The sequence below is a fragment of the Scyliorhinus torazame genome, chromosome 7, assembly GCF_047496885.1.
Source record: "Scyliorhinus torazame isolate Kashiwa2021f chromosome 7, sScyTor2.1, whole genome shotgun sequence".
In the NCBI taxonomy this organism is placed as follows: Eukaryota; Metazoa; Chordata; class Chondrichthyes; order Carcharhiniformes; family Scyliorhinidae; genus Scyliorhinus; species Scyliorhinus torazame.
Window position 1 is genome coordinate 22,394,640 of NC_092713.1, and position 25,259 is coordinate 22,419,898.

The 25,259-nt window shown below is 48.9% G+C and overlaps 1 protein-coding gene across 2 annotated transcripts in view; it reads right to left on the reverse strand.

The window, feature by feature from the left end:
• Positions 1–25,259, reverse strand: part of st6galnac3 (ST6 (alpha-N-acetyl-neuraminyl-2,3-beta-galactosyl-1,3)-N-acetylgalactosaminide alpha-2,6-sialyltransferase 3) — a 283,945-nt gene that overhangs the window by 106,935 nt on the left and 151,751 nt on the right. Inside the window, exon 3 of one of the 2 annotated variants that reach the window (XM_072510419.1) lies at positions 20,023–20,432. In XM_072510419.1, the coding sequence (XP_072366520.1) occupies positions 20,023–20,432 (410 nt within the window). The remainder of the gene's footprint in view (positions 1–20,022; positions 20,433–25,259) is intronic. The other variant, XM_072510420.1, reaches the window with a different exon arrangement.

Below are 25,259 nucleotides of genomic sequence, written 5' to 3' on the forward strand. Positions count from 1 at the left end.
GAATTGTAGACCTCTATCGCGTGTGGACCAGCCATAGTTAGCAACAGTGCTATTTTACGAGCATCTGTGGCATTATTTAAGTCAGAAGCTTCTAAGTAAAGCTGAAATTGTTGTTGAAACAAACGGCAGTTTACATTTAAGTTACCGGTGATCCTGAGGTGTCGAGGAGCTTGTATTCTGTCCATCGAGCTGGGAATCATCAAAATCTTTTCCGAAGGTGATGCTTCTGTTGCCGAATCGCTGTAATTTTTTTTCTTCTTATCTAACTTTAATATTGTTTTCTAGGTAGTTTACTGTAACCAATCCTGGTACCATGTTATATTACTGGGTCTAGTAATATGTATCGTTACTAGTTGCTGTTGATGCAGATGGTCTGATAGTGTGATCCTGAAGAAACCACGAGTCTTCAACTTAAGCAAACTAATTTATTAAAGTAACGATTGATTATACCTAAGTTAGACACTCTACACAACTATCTCTAGAAATCAAGTAATTAAATGTGATTGAATTAACTGATTCACAACTATAAATACGAACTATACTGTGAACTATCTATTCACTACTGCTTACTAAACACACCTGGGTAGAAAGAGACCAAGATCCTCTGGGAGCTTATACTCATAGGTGGATCTAGTGGGGCTCTCTAGTGGTAGTGTTACAGCTAGATGTTATAATTAACCTTTTAGTTATATACACATATACATATCATTACACCACCCTCCCAGGCAGTGCATTCCAGACTGTCATGACTCTCTGGGTAAAAAAAGAGTTTCCTCAAATCCCCCCCAATTCTCCTGCCTCTCACCTTGAACTTGTGTCCTGTAGCCACGTAAAATGGCTGCGTTCCGATTAATCTGGCCAAAACCCAGTTTAAAACGGCTAACCCGAAAGACTGCTGGGAAAAGCAGCCAAGAAGACACAAGCAGGCAGCTGCAGACAGTATTGCATATTCGGCTCAGGGAAGTTAGCCCAGATCGATACTCAGGGCTATCAACAGCCCATCAACCCAGGTATTCGCAGTTGCATTCAGGACTGTTTTCAGCCCATCTACTCAGACATCCACAGTTAAATCGGTATCCCCCGGAACAATTGCAACATATTAGCAATTGAATACCGGGCCATACCTGTCGGCGCCTGCAGAGGCTGAAACAAAGACAGGTGAGCGACCACCCCCCCCGATCGAGGAATCGCCTCACCATTGGACACATCGACCCCAGAGATTGGGGACAGATCCAATCACTTGGGACTCAGGGTCAAGGGCCGCCCCGGGAGGCGGGAAGCCCCTGGGCCCTATAAAAGTGAGGGTCCAAGTTCAGATCTCTCTCTCTCTCCTCTTTGCCTGCTCGTGACCTTCGCAAGAACAGCAACCGGCAACAGTAAGTTTGAATCCAGCGATCGCTATCCGGTAGAGACACCTAGCCACCGACCTGTCGCAGCCTTTTGAATCCCGCGGGCCAGATCTGATTGGACAAGCCATTCGTTTCCCTGACCTGGTGGGCTCTTCCTAAGTTAAGTATTGGCCAGTAGTGAAGGTTTATAATATAGAAAGTAGTATTAGAGTATTAATATTGCTTGTTGTATATAATAAATGACCGTTGTTTTAATCCTTACTAAGCGGTGTGCTGTATTATTAATCATAACCTGAACTTGAACCACGTGGCGGTATCATAAAGATACCTGGCGACTCATGAGCAAAGGTGACGTAAACAGAGCAAATAGACTAAGGTTAAAAAGAGCAACAGTCCCCTCATGACTGACCCTTCAACTAAGGAGAACAGCTGCTCCCTATCCACCCTGTCCATGCACCTAAAACTCTTGTACACCTTGATCAGGTCACCCCTCAGTCTTCTCTGTTCCAGCGAAAACAACCCAAGCCTATCCAACCGCTCCTCATAACTTAAATGTTCCATTCTATGCAAAATCCTGGTGAATCGCCTCTGAAACCCCCCCAGTGCAATCACATCCTCCCTATAATGTGGTGACCAGAATTGCACACAGTACTCCAGCTGTGGCCTCACCAAAGTTCTATACAACTCCAACATGACCTCCCTGTTTTTGTAATCCATGCTTCGATTGATACAGGCAAGTATCCCATTAGCCTTTTGCACCACCCTATTAACCTGCCCGTCTGTCTTCAGAGATCTATGGACAAACACACCAAGGTCCCTTTGTTCCTCGGAACTTCCCAGTGTCAGGCCATTCATTGAATACTTCCTTGTCAAATTACACATTTCAGGGTTAAATTACATCTGCCACTTTCCTGCCCATTTGACCATCCGGTCTATATCTTCCTGTAACCCAATACACTCAGCTTCACTGTTAACCACATGGCCAATTTTTGTGCCATTCGCAAACTTACTGATCCTACCTACCACATAGTCATCTGTGCCATTTATATAAATGACAAATACCCAGCTCAGATCTCTGTGGTACGTCACTGGACACTGGCTTCCAGTTACTAAAGCAGCCGTCTGTCATCACCCTCTGTCTCCTACATCTAAGCCAATTTTGAATCCACCTTATCAAATCACCCTGTATCCCATGTTCATTTGCCTTCTTTATAAGTCTTTCATGTGGAACTGGGTCAAAAGCTTTGCTGAAATCCATATAAACTACATCAACTGCACTACTTTCATCTACACACCTGGACACGTCCACAAAAAATGCAATCAAATTTGTTAGGCATGACCTCCCTCTGACAAAGCCATACTGACGATTCCTGATCAAACCTTGCCTCTCCAAGTGGACATAGATTCTCTCCTCAGAATTTTCTCCAATAGTTTCCCCACCACTGAAGTGAGACTCACTGGTCTGTGGTTCCCTGGCTTATCTCTATAACCTTTCTAAAATAGCAGAACCACATTAGCTGTTCTCCAGTCCTCTGGCACCTCCCATTGTCAGAGAGTAATTAAAGATTTGGGTCAGCCCCTGCAACCTCCTCCTTCACCCCCCCCCCCCCCCCCCACACACACACAGGAACCTGGAACACCATTCATCTGGACCAGGAGATTTGTCCACTTTTAAGCCTGCCAACACCTCCAATACCTTGTCACTCCTTATGTCAATTTGCTCAAGAACCTCACAGTCTCTCCCCCTGAGTTCCATACCGACCTCCTCATTCTCTTGGGTGAAGACAAATGTGAAGTATTCATTCAAAACCCTACCAATGTTCTCCGGCTCCACCCACAGATTACTCTATCCCTCATTATCCTCTTCCCATTGATATACTTAGAGACTATCTTGGGATTTTCCCTACTTTAACAGCCAGGGATTTTCCATATTCCCTCTTTGCTCTCCTAATTGCTTTCTTAAACTCCATCCTGCATTTTCTGTACTCCACTAATGCCTCCGTTGATTTGCTCCCCTTAAACTTGCTAAAATGCTCTCTTTTCCTTCTCATCATATCCTGAATTATTCTGGTCAATGGTTATCTGGGCTTGTTACTCCTTCCTATCCCCCTCGAGGGAACATGTTGGGCCTGTACCCTCTCCATTTTCTTTTTGAACGCGCCCCCTCCCCCCCCGCTCTTCTGTAGATCCCCCCACAAGTAACTCTTTCCAGTCTACCTTAGCCAGATCCTGCCTTATTTTTACTAAACTCCGCTCTCCAAATCCTTTTTTTGCAACTTGTCTATTTCTTTGTCCGCAACAAGCTTAAATTGAACCATATTGTGGTCATTATAATTAAAATGCTCCCCCACAAACACCTCAACCACCTGTCCATGTTCATTCCCCAGAATTAGGCCCAGCACTGCGCCATCCCTTGTTGGACCCTCTACATATTGACCTAAAGGGTTCTCCTGTATACATTTTAAGAACTCCACTCCATCTAAGCTCTTAACACGATGACTTTCCCAATTAATGTTGGGAATGTTAAAATTACCTCATACAATTACCATATTGCTATTTTTACACACCTCCGCGAATTGCACACATATTTGCTCCTCAATTTCTCGCGGACTATCTGGGGGTTTATAATAAACACCTAGCAATATGATTGTCCCTTTTTTTTTCCTAACCTCCTCGGGGAGCACCTTCCAAACCCACGACCACTATCATCTAAAAAGACAAGGGCAGCAGAAACCTGGGAACCCCACCACCTGGAGATTCCCCTCCAAGTCACTCATCACCCTGACTTCAACAATGCCCTGCATTTATACAGCTCCTTTTACCGAAGGAAACATCCCGAGGCTCTTTTTAAGAGCATTATATAACTCTGAACATTATGGGCGGGATTCACACCCCGCCGGGCTGAGAATTGCCGGGGGGGCGTGTGAATACCGCCCCGCCGCCGGCTGCAAAATTCTCCGCCGCCTTTTTGTTGGCGGCGGCGGGGAACGTGCCGCGCCGGCAAAGGCCCCCCCCCCCAACGATTCTCTGGTCCCCGATGGGCCGAGCGGCTGCCCGTTTTCGGCCAGTCCCGCCGCCGTGGATTAGACCAGGTCCGTACCGGCGGGTCCTGGCTCTGAGGATGGCCTGCGGTATCCTCGGGGGGCCACGGGAAATCCGGCCCCCGGGGGGGGGGGCCCACGGTGGCCTGGCCCGCGATCGGGGCCCACCGATCTGCGGGCAGGCCTGTGCCGTGGGGGCACTCTCTCCCTCCGCGCCGGCCGTTGTAAAGCTCCGCCATGGCCGGCGCGGAGAAGAAACCCCCTGCGCGTGCGCAGGAATCACGCCAGCGGTTCTGGGCACACGCTGGCGCTCCTGCGCATGCGCCAACTCGCGCCGGCTGGTGGAGGCCCTTCCGCGCTGGTTTGCACGGCGCCAACCACTCCAGCGCTGGCCTAGCCCCAGAAGGTGCGGAGGATTCCTCAACTTCCGGGCGGCCCGACGCCGGAGTGGTTCACACGAGATGCCGGTACGACCCGCCCCGCCGGATACTGGAGAATCCCGGCCTATATAACTTGGAGCTACATGAGCAGATATTGAGCGGAATTCTCCGCTGGCAGGATTCTCCATTGAGCTGGCAGCACACCTATGCCCAGGAGTTTCCTGGGGGCGTGGGGGGGGTCACAAGGGGATATCCCATTGGCAGGCAACAGGAACGGAGAATCCCGCTGCCGACGAGGGCGTGCCACCCGGGAAAACGCGGCTGATGGACCAGAGAATCCCGCCCATTGGGTCAGATTATCGAAAGCTTGGTTGAGTCGGTAGGTTTGTGAAGTGTCTTAAAGGAGGTGACGCATTTTGGTAGGAAGGAAATGGAGAGGCAATAGAAAATAAGGGATAAAATTCTTAAAAAGGGGTAAAAGGGGGTGCAGTAGCAGAGGGACCTGGGTGTATGTGTGCAAAGATCGTTGAAGGTAGCAGGAAAGGTGCAGAGAACAGTTAATAAAATATATGAAATTCTTGGCTTTATTAATAGAAGTGGGACATTATGTAGAATGTCTAGAATATAAAGAGTTAATGTAATATCATAATTGACCACTAGATGGAGCTGGAACTATATAAAGCACTGACTCTCAGGCTTCTGGGAGAGGGCTGGAGAGAGTGCAGCGGAGAGGTCTAGAGAATGCAGAGTTCAGTAAATGTAAGCTTTGTTATTGAACTTAGCTTCTGCGGTCTTTGTGAACACTACGACATCCATCCTGAGAACAAGAATCACAGAGAACACCTCAAGAAGCATAGAGTATTAGAGCAGGGAGGTTCCGCAGGACTAATACAAGACACTAGTTAGATCTCAGCTGGAGTATTGTGTACAGTTCTGGACATCACACTATAGGAAGGACGTGAGCGCATTGGAGGGAGCGCAGAAGAGGTTTACAGGAATAGTTCCAGGGATAAGAAACCTCAGTTATGTGGACAGATTGGAGAGGTTGGGACTGTTCTACTTGGAGAGAAGAAGGCTGAGAGGAGATTTGATAGAGATATTAAAAATCGCGAGGGGGCTTGAAGGAGCAGATCGGGAGAAACTGTTCGCTATCAAAAAAGGATCGAGGACGAAAGAGAACAGATTTAAAGTGATTTGCAAAAGACGCAAATATGGTGCGAAAAAAACCTTTTTCACACAGCGAGTGGTTGGGGTCTAGACGCACGGCCTGGAAGTGTGGTGGAGGCAGGTTCAATCGAGGCATTCAAGGGGGCATTCGGAGTTTGCTTGAACAGAGACAAGGTGCAGGGGTACGGGAAATGGCCCTCAGTCGTGATACTTGTTTGGAGGGCTGGCGCAGACTCGATGGACTGAATGGCCATCTTCTAACAAGACTGTGATTCTGATCCTGTGAGGAAGTGCAGAGATGTGGAGAGTATAGAGGCGATATTCCAGACTTGAACATATATTGATACTTCCGTTATCACCACTGGGTTAAAATCTTGAAGCTCCCCACGAAAGAACACTGTGGGCGCGATTCGGCGACGCCGTTGCGCCTGGCACAGATCCGGGCAAATGCATGAATCGCGAGCAAGCCCCAAATCGGACTCCAGGCGTGAAGCCTCACGCAGGTCACCCAACTCGCTGGGCCCGGCTCAATCTGAGTGTCGCTCTCGCTGGGCAAGGTCCAGATTTGAATATGTGAATGAGTTTACGGCACATTTAAATACCCGGATGCCAGATTCATTGGGTGCCCCCGCGGCACTCAACAGACCCACCTGGGAGCCCTTGCCAGGGCGCCGTTTAGTACTGACCCACACAAACGTGGGCCAGTCGTGGTGGCACCTGGGGGTGTCTCCCACACCACTGGAGAGCCCCCAGATGGTCAGGGACTGGGAAAGGTGGCACCCCAGGACTCCCCTTGGCACATGGGCACCTTGGCACTGCCACCTGGGCACCCTGGCAGTGCCGCCCTGACACCGCCGGGGTGCCGGATGGAACTTCCAGGTGCCAGGAGCACTGCCAGGGTGCCAGGCTGGCATTGCCAGGGGTCAGGCCTGGGTGGCGCCTTGCCAGGTAGGGGGAGATGAGGTGGGTTTCCGGGGCCTCCCCCAAGGTTGGGGGTGTGAGGGGGTGGGGAGGGGAGCCAAAACAGCAGGGGGAGGGGATCAGGCTTCTGGACAAAATGGCACCCGGATCTGCGAGGAGCCTTTCCTGCTGGCGAACTTCAGCTGTAAGTGGGGGCATGAGTTCAAATCCCTCGACAGCAGGTGGCACTTAATCTGGAATTGAAAGCTTGTCTCAGTGATTGTTGTAAAAATGCATCTGGCTCACTAATACGAGTTCGGAGTAGGAGTAGGCCATTTGGCCCCTGAACCTTCTCTGCCATTCAATAAGTTCGTGGCAGATTTGATTGTGGCCTGAACTCCACATTCTGCCTGCTCCCTCCCCCCACCCCCGATAACCTCTTCATCATGTCCACATTGACCCTCAGCAACTTTTACAGATGCACCATAGAAAGCATCCTATCTGACTGCATCACAGCCTGGTATGGCAACTTGCCGGCCCAGGACCGCAAGAAACTTCAGAGAGTCGTGAACACAGCCCAGTCCATCACACGAACCTGCCTCCCATCCATTGACTCCGTCTACACCTCCCGCTGCCTGGGGAAAGCGGGCAGCATAATCAAAGCCGCCTCCCACCCGGCTTACTCACTCTTCCAGCTTCGTCCATCGGGCAGGAGATACAAAAGTCTAAGAACACGGAACAAACAGATTCAAAAACAGCTTTTTCCCCGCTGTTACCAGACTCCTGAATGACCCTCTTATGGACTGATCTGATCTCTTCACATATCTTCTCGACTGAGTAGAACTGCACTCCTGTATGCTTCACCCGATACCTGTGTCTATGCATTGTGTATTGATGCTTGCCCCATGTTTTCTTTTCATGTAAGGAATGATCTGTCTGGACCTGACGCAGAGCAATTATTTTCACTGTACCTCGGTACACGTGACAATAAACAAATACAATCCAATCCAATCTAATCCATTGCTCTCGGAGGAAGAGAGTTCCACAGACTCACAGCCTCCTGGGAGAAAAAAATTCTCCTCGTCTCCATCTTAAATGGGAGAAGTTTTAATTTTAAACCATGTCCCCTAGTTCTAGTCTCTCCCACATAGGGAAACATCCTCTCAGCATCCACCATGTCAAGTGCCCTCAGGATCTTAGATATTTCAGTAAGAATCACCTCTCATTCGTCTCATTAGGGGCAGTACTGGACCTGGTATTGGGGAATGAGCCCGGCCAGGTGGTAGATGTTTCAGTAGGGGAGCATTTCGGTAACAGTGACCACAATTCAGTAAGTTTTAAAGTACTGGTGGACAAGGATAAGAGTGGTCCGAGGATGAATGTGCTAAATTGGGGGAAGGGTAATTATAACAATATTAGGCGGGAACTGAAGAACATAGATTGGGGGCAGATGTTTGAGGGCAAATCAACATCTGACATGTGGGAGGCTTTCAAGTGGCAGTTGAAAGGAATACAGGACCGGCATGTTCCTGTGAGGAAGAAAGATAAATACGGCAATTTTCGGGAACCTTGGATGACGAGTGATATTGTAGGCCTCGTCAAAAAGAAAAAGGAGGCATGTCAGGGCTAAAAGGCTGGGAACAGACGAAGCCTGCGTGGAATATAAGGAAAGTAGTAAGGAACTTAAGCAAGGAGTCAGGAGGGCTAGAAGGGGTCACGAAAAGTCATTGGCAAATAGGGTTAAGGAAAATCCCAAGGCTTTTTACACGTACATAAAAAGCAAGAGGGTAGCCAGGGAAAGGGTTGGCCCACTGAAGGATAGGCAAGGGAATCTATGTGTGGAGACAGAGGAAATGGGCGAGGTACTAAATGAATACTTTGCCTCAGTATTCACCAAAGAGAAGGAATTGGTAGATGTTGAGTCTGGAGAAGGGGGTGTAGATAGCCTGGGTCACATTGTGATCCAAAAAGACGAGGTGTTGGGTGTCTTAAAAAATATTAAGGTAGATAAGTCCCCAGGGCCTGATGGGATCTACCCCAGAATACTGAAGGAGGCTGGAGAGGAAATTGTTGAGGCCTTGACAGAAATCTTTGGATCCTCGCTGTCTTCAGGGGATGTCCCGGAGGACTGGAGAATAGCCAATGTTGTTCCTCTGTTTAAGAAGGGTAGCAAGGATAATCCCGGGAACTACAGGCCGGTGAGCCTTACTTCAGTGGTAGGGAAATTACTGGAGAGAATTCTTCGAGACAGGATCTACTCCCATTTGGAAGCAAATGGACGTATTAGTGAGAGGCAGCACGGTTTTGTGAAGGGGAGGTCGTGTCTCACTAACTTGATAGAGTTTTTCGAGGAGGTCACTAAGATGATTGATGTAGGTAGGGCAGTAGATGTTGTCTATATGGACTTCAGTAAGGCCTTTGACAAGGTCCCTCATGGTAGACTATTACAAAAGGTAAAGTCACACGGGATCAGGGGTGAGCTGGCAAGGTGGATACAGAACTGGCTAGGCCATAGAAGGCAGAGAGTAGCAATGGAGGGATGCTTTTCTAATTGGAGGGCTGTGACCAGTGGTGTTCCACAGGGATCAGTGCTGGGACCTTTGCTCTTTGTAGTATATATATATAAACGATTTGGAGGAAAATGTAACTGGTCTGATTAGTAAGTTTGCAGACGACACAAAGGTTGGTGGAATTGCGGATAGCGATGAGGACTGTCGGAGGATACAGCAGGATTTAGATTGTCTGGAGACTTGGGCGGAGAGATGGCAGATGGAGTTTAATCTGGACAAATGTGAGGTAATGCATTTTGGAAGGTCTACTGCAGGTAGGGAATATACAGTGAATGGTAGAACCCTCAAGAGTATTGAAAGTCAAAGAGATCTAGGAGTACAGGTCCACAGGTCATTGAAAGGGGCAACACAGGTGGAGAAGGTAGTCAAGAAGGCATACGGCATGCTTGCCTTCATTGGCCGGGGCATTGAGTATAAGAATTGGCAAGTCATGTTGCAGCTGTATAGAACCTTAGTTAGGCCACACTTGGAGTATCGTGTTCAATTCTGGTCGCCACACTACCAGAGGATGTGGAGGCTTTAGAGAGGGTGCAGAAGAGATTTACCAGAATGTTGCCTGGTATGGAGGGCATTAGCTATGAGGAGCGGTTGAATAAACTCGGTTTGTTCTCACTGGAACGAAGGAGGTTGAGGGGAGACCTGATAGAGGTATACAAAATTATGAGGGGCATAGACAGAGTGGATAGTCAGAGGTTTTTCCCCAGGGTAGAGGGGTCAATTACTAGGGGGCATAGGTTTAAGGTGAGAGGGGCAAGGTTTAGAGTAGATGTACGAGGCAAGTTTTTTACGCAGAGGGTAGTGGGTGCCTGGAACTCGCTACCGGAGGAGGTAGTGGAAGCAGGGACGATAGGGACATTTAAGGGGCATCTTGACAAATATATGAATAGGATGGGAATAGAAGGATAACGGACCCAGGAAGTGTAGAAGATTGTAGTTTAGTCGGGCAGCATGGTCGGCACGGGCTTGGAGGGCCGAAGGGCCTGTTCCTGTGCTGTACATTTCTTTGTTCTTTGTTTGTTCTTTGTTAAACTCTATTGGATACAAGCCCAGACTGTCCACCCATTCCTCATAAAATAATCCACTCCCCCCCCCCCCATCCCAGATATCAGTTGAGTGAACCTTCTCTGAACTGCTTTAATACTATTGTATCCTGCCTTAAATAAGGAAGTCAAAACCGTGATGTCTGTTCGGGAAGGAAATCTGCCGTCCTCGGTTTGTAATATAAGGGTCTGGTATTTATGGGGCTAATATGGGACTGAGTACAGTATCGGCCACACAGTGATGTAAGAAGAAACATGATGCAGACCAACAGTCAGTGAGATGTTGGCCATTAACATGTTGATCTAGACATGGAGATAAATGCTTGCCTGTATCTTTACTGTACATATGTAGATAGTTAACGTTTCGGGTCTGTGTGACTCTTCCACAGGAGGGTCTATAAACCCTTTCATTCTGTAGAGGGGTCACACAGACTCTCTCCACAGATGCTGCCAGACCTGCTGCGTTTGTCCGGCATTTTCTGTCTTTAGTTCAGGTTTTCCAGCATCCGCGGTATTTTGCTTTTGCTAATTGTACTAGTCAGTGCGGCATCTGGAGAAACACGCTGGCGGTTTCCAGCAGTAACAAAGGGGTTTGCTAACGAAAGGTAAAGGCTGGTAATTATACCGGCAGAGAGCACGATAAGGTGGGTCTTGCCTCTCTGGCTCCGGGGTCCGCACTGGCCGGACCCCTGCTCCCAGGACCTTGTGCTAACTCGCTATTGGTTGGGGTTCGTGCTCTCCTGTGCGATTGGGGGCGGTGGGGGGTGGTTGTGGGGGGGGGGGGGATCTCTTCTGCTCTCCTTTGTATAGCACAATGAGATCTAAACAGGCAGATGCAGCCACTGAAAGGAGCACAAGTGGAAACTGAGCAGGTTCTAAAGTGGGTGCAACTGCAACAAAACAACAATGGATGAGGTACTTCAAGGCGATATCCAAACGTGAGTGGAGCTGCTCAATCGATTCAAGGTCCCATTTCTTTGAGTGCCATGTCCACACAATGCAAAGGTATGTGAGCATCACTTTACAGAGGACTGAAAATTGCACTTGGAAACACATTAAGAGATAAACCTGATAGCACAATGAGTATCTTGTAGAACCGTGCCAAGGAAATTGAAGACTGTATCAGTTACTTACACGATTCACTGGATAGACGGGCACGTTAAGTCTGCACGCTGTAATAATGTGACTCTCTGCTTTGGTTATGCAGTCATCATTCTGCATGAAGTGTTGATGACACCACTTTCAGCGGATCCCAGCCGCACGGGTAATAAAAGAAGGAAGAAGAAATATGTACACTTACTCAGGCCGTCAAAGTGTCTCAAAGCACTTCATGTGCAACGAGTTATATTTTGTTTTGCAGCCAAGTGTGAAAGATCTCCTGAGTTAGCAATGCCTCACAAACTGCATTGAGTTGAAAGGCCTCAGTGTTTTCTTTTCGCTTCGTTGTCTGAAAAAGGAATGTTGGACAGGAGTCCCCTGCTCTTCGTTGAGCAGGGCACTGGGATCTTGAAGGTCTGCCTCAGCAGGCATTTTGACCCACCTCTCAGACAATTTGGAAATGACAGTCAGCGACTGGCCCCCCCCCGGGGTTACCCTGCCACAATTTCAGAAAGCCTGAACGCACGGTTGGCACCTCAATACATCAGTTCCCGGCCACGAGAGACTTGCTTGGGGGCAGGATCTCTTCCCGTCCCATACACTGCCTTCAAGGCGAAGGGGGACAATGAATGCCTCTTTCTATGAGGAGGTTCTGTGCGCTTCACCTTCAGAGGGATTTCGCCCAGGTTCACTGCAACTAAGCTAAGTTGTACACAGGGCGCTCTCAACGTTATGGCTCAGTGGTAGCACTCTCTCTTCCAAATCAGAAAGTCAAGGGTTCAAGCCCCACCCCCACCCCTCCACAGGGCTCAGCATAAACCTAGGACGATACTCTCAATGCTGCGCCAGGGGAGTGCTGCAGTGTCAGGGGTGCTGATTTTCAGATAAAACTGAGGCCCTGTCTGCCTCTCAGACAGATGTAAAAGATCACACATCGCTCTACTTCAACGAAGATGATGATGGGGGGGGGGGTTCACAATAATCCTGGTCAATATTTACCCCTCAACCAACATCACTTGAACAGATTATCTGATCATTAACACCTTTCTGTTTGTAGGACCTGGCTGTGTAGAAAATGGTTGCCACATTTTCGACCGTGGTCACACTTCCAAAGCCCTTCACTGATGGCCAAAGTCCGGTGGTTAAGCAGAATTGGGAGGTCCAGAAGTCGCAAAGGCTACTTTAGGAATGCAAGTCTCCCTTTGCCTTTCGTTCTTTGAACCGAGCGGGGCCCGTGGGTCTGTCTGAGCTCAGACCACACCGGGAATCCTGCTTTTTCTTTGAAAGTAGCCAAGGGTATCGCCAAGGAAACCATCTAGTGAGAAAACCGAACCCTCATTCTTACCCTTCTTTCCAGGCCACTGCACGTTAGGTGTCCTAGATACCCTGGCACACGGGCAACGGTCTTCAAAAGACCGATCTCTGACACTAAATGCTGTGCAAAGTTGTCAGTGGCAGAGTTCGCCACTGGGCTATCCCAGCCTAAGTGGCAAGAATTGATGACCGAGTTGTTTAGGTCTGTTTAATAAGTTAAGAGCCCATGGTGGTAAGGGTTAGATACTGGCATGGATAGAGGATTGACTGACTGGCAGAAGACAGAGTGGGGATAAAGGGGTCTTTCTCAGGATGGGAGCCGGTGACGAGTGGTGTGCCAGAGGGGTCGGTGTTGGGTCCACAACTTTTCACAATATACATTAATGATCTGGAGGAAGGTACTGAAGGCTCTGTTGCTAGGTTTGCAGATGATACAAAGATATGCAGAGGGACAGGTAGTATTGAGGAAGCAGGGGGGCTGCAGAAGGACCTGAAAGGCTAGGAGAGTGGGCAAAGAAGTGGTAGATGGAATACGATGTGGAAAAGTGTGAGGTTTTGCACTTTGGTAGGAAGAATGGAGGCATAGACTATTTTCTAAATGGGAAAAGGCTTAGGAAATCAGAAAAGTGCAGCGAACACCAGGGCCAGGCATTTGGCCCCAATGTGGGGGTGAGGATAAAGGCAGGCAGATGGAGACTTTTCTGACACTGGATGGCACGCTGGTTTCCCAACACAGTCCCGGATGTCGGCCATTTTCAGGAGGCTAGATCAGGCGATGACCGAATGTCTACCAGGAAGTCATAGGTGGCTAGTTAGGTCAATTAACAGGCCAAATAAGACCATGGATCAGAGGCTTGTGTGAACAGGGCGGCATCATGAACATGGTAATTGCCTGCATACATCCCTCCCAGCGGCAAAGAGTGGGGTAACGACCATTCCAGGTCCACTTCATATACCCGCCATCCTCCAAAGGCGCCATACCCACCAGCCTACATACACGGTCAGAGGCAGTCCTGTGATGCGACCGCGTCCTCGACAAAGGTGGGTCAGCTGCTCCGGCCATTTCCAATTTTGAGTATTTTAAAAGATGATGGTACTCGCTCTCTCTTACCTGAACTGTAGGCAGCACGGTAGTGGTTAGCACTGTTGCTTCACAGCGTCAGGGTCCCAGGTTCGATTCCGGCTTGGGTCGCTGCCTGTGCGGAGTCTGCACGTTCTCCCCGCGTCTGCGTGGGTTTCCTCCGGGTGCTCCGGTTTCCTCCCACAAGTCCCGAAGGACGTGCTTGTTAGGTGAATTGGACATTCTGAATTCTCCCTCTGTGTACCCGAACAGGAGCCGGAATGTGGCGACTAGGGGCTTTTCACAGTAACTTCATTGCAGTGTTAATGTAAGCCTACTTGCGACAATAATAACGATTATTATTATTGTACAACCCATTGGCCCTCCAGCTTCGAGTGCCCCTCCCTCCAACCCCAATTGGATGACGAGCGTACCCTCTGACCACTAACTGGCCAGTCCAGACAAAGTCAAGGTCGGGTTACTGCTCCCGACACAGTGTGGGGTCGCGACCCTGGTGCTGTGGGCATCCCGAGGCCGAATGGGAAATTGTGCTACCAAGTCTTGCTGCTTCTCTGAAATGAGTCGGGCCCGCTCATCCTGCTCTTGTTGGAGGGATTAATGATTACTGTTTATATTTCAGCCCGTGAAGCCGCACCATCATTTTAAACTGTCTTCAGCTGTCTTCAGCTGAGTGCAACAATTCAAATGTGTGCGCAGTGTTGGAACCCAGCCAACTCATTTGGCTCTGTTCCATTACAATTAATAGATTATTCAACTTTCGTTGATTAGAACAGTGAATCAATTAATCATGAATGTCCCTCCTGACTCGTGAACAGAAGGCCAGTGTTAACAGCTAAGCTGAAAGAATTTGTCAGCTTCCTGGGTGGAGTTTGCTTTCCTGTAATGGGGAGAAATAAGAACCGAGAAAGGGGTTCGCGTACATCGCCCTCTGCCAGCCGAGCCCAGAGTAGGCGTGTGACCAAAGTCGGAGCTGTTGTTAATTCCCACACATACCTGGGTGCTGTTTAATCACTCCACCGTTAATGGCCTAACCTTTAGCTACCTTGCCCTCAGCTGAGGAATACCCTCCCGAAATATCACCACGTCTCCATCTCCTACCTCCATTAGAGTGCCCCTTAAAATCGACCTCTGCCATTAAGCTTTCAGCCTTAATGTCTCCTTATATGGCTCAGTGTCAAAGCTTGTCTGATAACTCTCCTGGGTGGCACGGTAGCGCAGTGGTTAGCACTATTGCTTCAGAGCGCCAGGGCCCCAAGTTCGATTCCCAGCTTGGGTCACTGCCTGTGCGGAGTCTGCACGTTCTCCCCGTGCGTGCGTGGGCTTCCTCCTCTGGCTTGTCCCACATGTCCTGAAAGACGTGTTATTAGATAATTTGGACATTCTGAATTCTCCCTCCTTGTACCCGAACAGGCACCGGAATGGGGCGTGTTGCTAACTTTTGCCTTAGTTTAATTGTTCTGTTTTATCACCTTCGCTCACGAGTCGCCAGGTATCTTTATGACACCGCCACGTGGTTCAAGTCAGAGTAATGATCAATAATCCAATACACCGCTCAGTAAGATTTAAATCAAAGCACATTTATTATACACAGTAATCACTACTCATGTACAAATTCTGCGTCTAAGCTATTTCTACAGCTAACAGGCCAATACTTAACTTGGAACTGGCCCACCCGGTCAGGGAAACGAATGGCCTTTCGTTCGGGTTCTGAGCCTGCGGGATTCGAAGTTGGTACAGGTTGGTAGCGAGGAGCGCTTATCTCGTAGCGAGCGTTGAAGTAAGACTTACTGGATATCGGCGGCGGCTGAACCGGTCACTGTCAAGGGTTGGTTCGCGTTGCTGAGTGACCCGGTCAAGAAGAACTTGTGAACTTGGGCTTGATTCTTATAGTCCCCAGGGGCTTCCGCCTTTCGGGGCGGACCCTGTACCTGGTCCCAAGTGATTGGACTTCGTCCCAATCGCTTGGTTCGATTTTCTCCAATGCTGGAGCGGTTCCCTGATCGATGGGCGGTCTTGAGGTGGTCGTTCACCTCCCTTTGTGTAGGCTCCTGCTGGCGCCGAAGAGTCTGGTTTGGCTTTCTGTGTCTAAATGTTGCTTATTGTTCCCGGGGATTGCTCGTTAGTATGCAGATGGCTGGTGTTTTGTTATGCTGATGGTTGCTGGTATCGATCTTGTCTGGCCTTTCCAGAGGTAAATACACACTCAACCTGCAGCTGCTCGTTTGTGTCCTGTTGGCTGACTTTCCCATCAGCCTTTGCCGTTCGCCATTTTAAATCGGGAGTTAGCCATTTTAAATCGGGAGTTAGCCATTTTAACTGGCTACAGGGCGACTAGGGGCTTTTCACAGTAACGTCACTGCAGTGTTAACGTAAGCCAACTTGTGACAATGAAGATTTTTATTAAAAAGCCTTTTGGAGATTATTTGCTACATTAAAGGTGCTTTATAAATGGACGTTCTCATTGTTGTATTTGGCGAGGAGCCTGGTGGTGGGATATGGGTGTTCCCAGCAAGGTGAGCTTTTAATGCTCATCATAACCAACTTGCGATGGGTGCATGTTAGGGGCCAGCCACGTGGATTGGGACAGGAATCACAAACAGGTCAGACTGGGGTACGACAGCGGATCTCCTCCAATAACAGTTAGCAAACCGCAGACAATCCAACAACTACAGAGTCGCTTTCTATTACGGACACCAGTTCCATATTTAAAAAAAATTCTACACACCCTGATTTTTTTTGGGGGGGGGGGGGGGGGGTCTCTGGGTTACCACGTTAATATTAAAAAAGGGACATTAAGGATCCTGTTGAGCTCCACATCAGTTCAACAAACAGACCCACATTTCCATTCCAATTCTCTTTCCCCTCCTAAGGCAGATTTTCATCTGTTTCCATAGCCAGTAATTCCCGGAACAGGTCGCTAGTCTGTCACCAGAGGCTAATAGCTTGAGGGGCAACGCACCGCATCAAGCATAGCTGAGCAGGAATCTCTCCCCCTCTTACCGCCGGCCATTGGCGTGTTTGGAAGGATTCGCACCTTGACACACTCAACCTGTTTGGTCACGTCATGAATGCACCTTCCTTGATCATCAAGCCCTTGAACCACCCACAATGGATTCCATCATTTGTTGTGGGAACAAGCTCCAGTTGCAAGATGGTGTTCTTCAGTGCAACATCACCAGTCAGTGCAGTCAAAATAATGAACTGCAAAGCGTGTCAGGACATGATGATTCGCTCCGCAAATGTACATCTTTTTGATGAATATTAATAATGCCGCTACTGATATTAATTTTGACTGTAATTACAAAAGCTGCCCGGCAACATTCGCCACACATCACGTCCCACGTTCAGAGTTATTTTTATTGCTTAATTGGACAGGAGGTTTCCCAGTGATTGGATTGAAAGGACTGAAAGTGGTTGAAAGGATTGTATGAAGGTTGTTGGCTCCGAAGCGTGAATAGAGAAATGGTCCAATCTGCAGTCTCTCAAAGGGACGTTTCAGTTTACGACGTCAAAAAAAAACAATCTCTGTCAAATGGACCGAAACAAAATCCCATAATTAGACTGCGCCCAAGCACGACAGAGATTATGAAAGAATGATAGATTTTAAGAGCTCAGAAGGAGGACGTTTGGCCCATCGTGCTCATACTGGCCCTTTGTAAGAGCTTTCCAAATTTCTCCCTTTAAAGCACACATCCAATTGCCTTTTGGGAGTTACCGTTAAACCTGATTCAGCAACCCTTGCAGGTAATTCGTTCAACATCATAGCAACTGGCAATATGGAAAAAAACTTCTTCGTTTCCTCTCTTGTTCTCTTGACAATTAAACAAAATTAGCGTCCTCCGACCCCCTAGTACCAGTGGAAACAATTCCTTCTGATTGGCTCCAGAAAATCCTTTCATAATTTTGACTGCTACCACATCTCCCGCGCGTATTCTCTGCTCCAAGAACCGACCCAGCTCCTCCCGTCTCTCCGCAAAACTGAAGTTCCTCATCCCTGTGGCAAATCTCCTCTGTACTCTCTCTGTGGTTTGGACATCTCTCTAGACGGCCATAAATGTTTGCTGAGTTTATAAGCACGTGAACGTAAGAAGGTTACAGGGCCAATTCGAGATGGAAAGTCACTTGATAGGATTATGGCCCAGGGTTTAGAGAAACCCAAAGTATATCATGGAGTTCACCTGACCCCCAATTTTAAATAGATTTTGGTTAGGGAGAGCACAAGGGCTCACTTTACAGGTGTGGTGCAACAGAGAGCTAAAGTATGTTTAAAACAAAACAATGTTTATTCTGTGAATCCAGTTAACATTTTATAAACACACAGTAAACATCTTATCAACTACAAACACTGATACTTTCTCAAATGCAATATTCGATAGGTAACCCTTAATAACTTCCCAAACAACATCCATAAGTTAAATCCTTTTTAAAATAAAGACAGCAGGTTTAAATTCTCTACAGGAACAGATATTACTTTGAAATCATCAATGATCTGCAGACATTCTTTAGCTTGTAGAGAGAGAGATCATTATACAGCTGCTTGCTTTGAATGCAGCTATCCACCTCTGAAAACGAAACCAAAAACACGCTGCATCTGCCAGGTCAAAAACGGAAGTGAAAGACAGGCAGCCCAGCTCCACCCACACACTGACAGCACTGCAGCTATTTGATAAACACCCATTTCTTAAAGGTACATCTACCTGACAATAGAAGATGGAGGGATGGCCGGAATGGTAAACAAGTGCCCGGCCTTGGTGCCCACAGAATAGAGTGGTGGTGGATGACGAAAGTGGAACGTGCAGAGGAATGAGGTGAGATAGCTATAGGTAAGCAGGTTGAATGCTGGGAACTCAAAGTGACTCCAGCACCAGGCTCTGATGTGGATTTTAAGGTTGCCCACGCAGAATGGATGTATTCCTAAAGATATCGTCATTTCCAACTGCCCCACTTGCATCACAGAATTGTTACGGTGCAGGAGGAGGCCATTTGGCCCATCGAGTCTGCACCGGCTATCCATGCAAACCCCTGCAAACCGCTCACCCGGCTCATCCATCCTGGCAGTGCCCTGCCTTCTCACACCACTTGGACAGTGTAGTATCCACGCAGAGCGAACGCATATAGGACTCTTTTATTCTCTGTACCCTCCTCTCCCTGAAGGATCTCCCTCCCTGACTTGCCCCCAGGTCGGGGTTTTCATATTCTGAGGGATCCCTTCGTTAAAGGGGAAGCCCCTTCCCCATGACCGGGGAAGTTCGTGTTCCGTGGAGAACGGGGAACTGGATGGTCCACACTCCGCGATCTCCGCGGGGGTTGTAACAGAGAGAAAACAGACTCTTGGATGATTCTTGACCATCAGTCAGTAATTTTCCAATATATTTTGAGTGCCCAATGATTTTTCTCCCAAAGTTTCTCGCGGCAGTGTCCTGGAGATTGATGTTTAATTTTTGGATTTGCCTGGGAATCCTGGAGAGTTGGCCCATCCCGCATGCATTCCTGAACAAAGGGGAGACTGGGAAAACTGGGGCATCCTTTGTGTATCGTGCAGAATAACCTTCTCTGCTCTCAGACGAATAATCCCAACATCGCCAGACTCTACACAAATCGGAAGGCCCTCGTCCTCGGTACTATTCAAACTAACCTCCTCTGCACCCACTCGAAGGCTTTGACATCTCGTCAATCGGCAACTCTGATGTCGATCTGTCTGGCCTGCTTCTACCAACATAGTAACGTGCAACTTAAGAGCACTTCGAGCCTGCTCCGCCATTCAATAAGATTGTGGCCTATCTGATGGTGACCTTAATGTCACTGTCCTGCCTACCCCCGCTACCCTTTGATACCTTTGTTCGTCAAGAATCTATCCAATTCTGCCTTTAAAATATTAAATGACTGCCTCCACCGCTCTCGAGGCAATAGCGTTCCAAAGATTCATGACCCTCAGATATAAAGATTCTCCTCATCCCGGTCTTAAATAGAGTTGTGTTCCCGCGTTTGAGTAAGTTATCCGCTGTAAATACACGGTCATTCCATTATGGAGTGACCTGAAATGTCTTATCTCAGCCCATAAAACCACAAGAGAAAAACTGACCTGTCCTTTCCTGTCTCCAGCTTGAAAACCCTGTCGCAGTAATTCATTCGTTCCTCGGTGGTCACGTAGATCTTGGCGTGGGGGTAGTTCCTCGCCAGCTTCCGCAGCTCGTTGTACGTGGTCCCCTTCCCGTCCCGCCGCATGTTCCGATAGGGCCCCCAGATCACGTAGACGGTCTCGTTGGCCTCCCCAAAGTAGCGCTGCTGCCTCTGCTGGAGGAGCGGGACACTGGTGTGGGACACCACCCGGACGGTGGTCCTGGTGCCGACATCCGTCTCGAACCCGGCCGTGGGCGCGTTGTTCATCCGCCACACGCAGGCGGACTGATCGATCGCCCTGCCCGCTTGCTGGCCGAGCATCTGGCCGGAGCTTGACACGATGCTGCAGAGGTCGCAGTGGAGGCGGAGAGGCTGCGGGACAGGGGGGGGAGGGGGGGGGGGGGGGGGGGGAAATGAAGATTACCAACAGGTCAGATTTCCACACACCAGGGCTCGAAAGAACAAAACCCGCGCTCCCCTGACCTTGTACAGGACTTAACCCTGGGGAGGTCACCACGTAACCTCCGAATTCCAATCACCGCCCATCCTTACACCCCCACCATCGGCTGCCGACACCTCCATCTTTATGATGCACCACCTTGCCCCAGCGAAACAAAATGGCAAAGCAGCTCTCAGTTACCCAACTTGGCAATGCTTGACTGACAATCAAACATCCTCAATATTAACCACGCACTCTTTCTCTTCCCTCCCAGATTCCCCACCCTCTGGCTGAAGAAATTCCTCCTCATCTCTGTTTTAAAGGATCGCCCCTTTAGTCTGAAATGGTGTCCTCTGGTTCTAGTTTTTCCTACAAGTGGAAACATCCTCTCCACATCCACTCTATCCAGGCCTCGCAGTATCCTGTATGTTTCAATCAGATCCCCCCTCATCCTTCTAAACTCCAACGAGTGCAGACCCAGAGTCCTCAACCGTCCCTCATACGACAAGTTCTTCATCCCAGGGATCATTCTTGTGAACCTCCTCTGGATCCTTTCCAAGGCCAGCGCATCCTTCCTTAGACACGGGGCCCAAAACTGCTCACAATACTCCAAATGGATCTGACCAGAGCCTTATTCAGCCTTTGAAGTACATCCCTGGTTTTGTATTCTAGCCCTTTCGACATGAATGCTAACCTTCCTAACTGCTGACTGAACCTGCACGTTAACCTTAAGAGAATCGTGAACAAGGACTCCCAAGTCCCTTTTTTTTTCTTCTGATTTCCTCAGCATTTCCCCATTTAGAAAATAGTCTATGCCTAAATTCCTCCTTCCAAAGTGCATAACCTCACACTTTTCCACATTGTATTTCATTTGCCACTTCATTGCCCACTCTCCTACCTTGTCCAAGTCCTTCTGCAGCCCTCTTGCTTCCTCAATACTACCTGTCCCTCTACAGATCTTTGCATCACCTGCAAACTTAGCAACAGTGCCTTCAGTTCCTTCTTCCAGATCATTCATGTATATTGTGAAAGGTTGTGGTCCCAGCACAGACCCCTGAGGCACACCACCAGTCACCGGCTGCCATCCTGAAAAAGACCCCTTTATCCCCACTGCTGGAAGGTCCACAATAAAGCTGGAGTGTTGCCATCCCTGGGCCCACTGCACACCCATTTCTGAATCATAAGGCTGGATTGTATGGCCGCACATCGTGTGGGCTGCCTTGAACCGCTCCCCAGCTACCCTGACGTAAAGTGCAGCACACTGGGGCAGCAAAGTCATTCCTCCAGTCTCCACAATTACAGAGGGTGAAAATAATCATTAGCAAGCTGCTGGGCCGGTTAAAGACCCGCTTGGCCAAAACCTGACACTGACTACTCCTTTCTAGTTGTAGACGGGCGGGAAAAGCACTGGGAGCGATTCACGTTAGGAGTGAGGAGGTGACACAAGCACAGATAAAAAGGCAGTTGGTATCAGGGTCTGCTGGCGAAGGTGGCAGTGTTTAGCTGGTTGTTGCTGTTGTTGTTTCTCTTCCCGCACCCTGGCGATGCACAAGGCAGGCGTTAATCTGATCCCATTGCGTTTTAAACCTGGAACAGATCGCTCGTCTATCTCCAGAGGCTAATAGCTTGAGGGGCGCCACTCCACATCAAACCTGGCTGACCAGGAGCCTCTCCTGCTCTTGCCTCCTGCCATTGGTGTGTGTCGGAAGGATTTTGGAGGCTGACCTTCAGCCAGTTTGGCCGCGATCTAAACACGTCTTCCTCGGCCATCAAGAAGTCCTGGGGTGGGATTCGAACCCGAAGCTTCCGGCTCAGAGGCAGGGATGCTAACCCGCCGCGCCACGCGTCCTCAGCATTGGGCTGGTGGGAGATTTTTTTTCTTCAGGTTTGTTTTGGACAGATTTAACAAATAATGAGTAAGTGAGAGGATTGGGGGGGGGGGGGGGGGGGGGGGGGGAGTGGGGGTTTAAATTGGGTGGCCATGACCGCCCTGGATAACAGTCTCTCAGGACAGAGAGGTGAGATCGGTGTGATTCCCTTGGACAGAGGGGGGCATGCCTTTGCGCCCAGACCTTCCTCCTTTTCATTGGACGCAGAGAGCCACCCACTTCCCAACGCTGATTGGCCGCCTTCCAACTGGGTGACCACTAATTGGCTGCCTGGCGCTTGATTTGGCGGGTTGAGATGGCGGGACCGGGGCTGGCGACCCCCACGCTTCCCGTTGCGGCTCCCTCACCCTGCTGGAGACCGTCAAAACCGGCCTATTGAATCATTGGGCACAGAAGGAGGCAACTCAGTCACATGGGGGCACGAGAGAAGCTGGTTTGTTCCCCTTTCACAGCGGGGTAGGATGGGGGAGATTCAGCATTAAGTCCATGGTGCCTGTAATGCCTCTCTGAAAGAACATTTCAAATTAGTCCCACTCCCCTGGCTCGCCCAAGATCTGAAATTTGTCTCCTTCCAGGTTTATATCCAATTCCCTATTCAAAGTCATGCCTTCCACCATCGAGTCAAGCAGGACTTACTGAATCAGCTCCACAACCTCTCCTGCGATTCATTCTGCCAGCGGACCCAGATCTGTGCCCTCTGGTCACTGGCCCACCCGCTACAGCAAATAGTCCCCCCTCTTTATCAAAATCTCTCGCTATTTTGAACAGCTCATTAAATCTGCCCTTAACCTTCTCTGCCCGGAGGAGAAGCATGTCTGCTTCCCGACTCTCTCCGGATGAATGTCAATGAAAAGAGGGAACGTTCTCTGGGAGAATGCATTAGATCTTTCATTTGTGAATATTACTCATTGATTAATAAGGAACAATACGCTCTGCAAATTACATCATAAATTTTCCACTTCAATTTGCCTCATCCTGCACTTGGGAGTTAAACACTTCTGTTGCTTTGAAGCAATGATACATGTCAGCCAGCAATGCCCCTCACTAAACTATAACATCTAATGTGTTAGCACAGACTAAATAAGAGCTGGCAACGAGACAGATTAATAGATTAGTGTTGCCAACTGGCAAGTATATAAATTAGAAAATGGAATCATAGATTCCCCACAGTGCAGAAGGAGGCCATTCGGCCTATCGAGTGTGCACCGACCCTCTGAAAGAGCACTCTACCCAGGCCCACTCCTCCGCCCTATCCGTGTCGCTCCACCTAACTTGCACCATCTTTTGGATACCAAGGGGCAATTTAACATGGCCAATCCACCTAACCCTGCACATCTTTAGGACTGTGGGAGGAAACCGGAGCACCCGGAGTAAACCCACGCAGGCACGGGGAGAACGTGCAAACTCCACACATACAGTCAGCCAGGGCTGGGATTGAACCTATGTCCTCAGGCTGTAGGCAACAGTGCTAACCACTGTGCCACCATGCCACCGCATCTAAATGCTTCTTAAATGTTGTGAGGGTTCCTGCCTCCACTACCCATTCAGGCAGTGAGTCCCAGACACCCACCACCCTCTGGGTGAAAAGATTTTGCCTCACATCCCCTCTAAACCTTCTGCCCCTTACCTTTAATTTAGTTATTGACCCCTCAACTAAGGGTAAAAGTTTTTCCCGATCTACCTGTGGTATTATCAGGTATTGCAGTACCCGAGAGGCTGAAGACCATTAGTTAAACCTAGGAGTTTACCATTGGCTGTTTTGTATGTAGCTCCACCCTGACAGGCGGGGTATCAGAACCGGTGCCGTCCCAGCAGCCCTCATTCTGTACCGAAGCTGCTGGGGAACAGTTCTAGTCTATTAAAGCCTTCAGTTATGTTACTACCTCGTTTTAATAGTAATTGATCGTGCATCACTACCCTATCTATTTTCCTCATAATTGTGTACATTCCAAAGGGAGGCAGTGCTTAGTGGTATTGTTGCTGGACTTGTAATCCAGAGACCCAGGATAATCCTTTGGAGACGTGGGTTCGAATCCCACCACGACAAATGGTGGAACTTGAATTCAATAACAATCTGATGATCATGAAACCATTTTCAATTGTCATAAAACCCCACCTGGTTCACCAGTGGGTGGCACGGTGGCACAGTGGTTAGCACTGTTGCGTCACAGCGCCAATGACCCAGGTTCGATTCCCGGCTTCGGTCACTGTCTGTGCGGACTCTGCACATTCTCCCCGTGTCTGCGTGGGTTTCCTCCGGGCGCTCCAGTTTTCTCCCACAAGTCTCAAAAGACGTGTTGTTAGGGGAATTGGACAATCTGAATTCTTCTGTGTACCCGAAAAGGCGCCGGTACGTGGCGACTAGGGGCTTTTCAACGTAACTTCATTGCAGTGTTAATGTAAGCCTACTTGCGACACTAATAAAGATTATTATAATGCCCTTTAAGGGCAGCATGGTGGTGCAGTGGTTAGCACTGCTGCTTCACGGCACCGAGGACTGAGATTCGATCCTGGCTCTGGGCCACTGTCCGTGTGGAGTTTGCACATTCTCCCCGTGCTTGTGTGGGTTTCGCCCCCACAACCCAAAAGATGTGCAGGGTAGGTGGATTGGCCACGCTAAATTGCCACTTAATTGGAAAAAATGAATTGGGCACTGCAAATTTATTTTTAAAAAATTATAATGCCCTTTAGGGAAGGAAACCTGGCCTGGCCGACATGTGACGACTGATCCACAGCAATGTGGTTGATTCTTAAATGCCCTTAAATGGGCAATAAATGCTGTTCTGGCCAGCGACCCCCGCATTCCATAATCATTAAAAATAAAATCAGGTCTCCCTTTAGCCTGCTCTACTCCAAGAAGAACAATCCCAG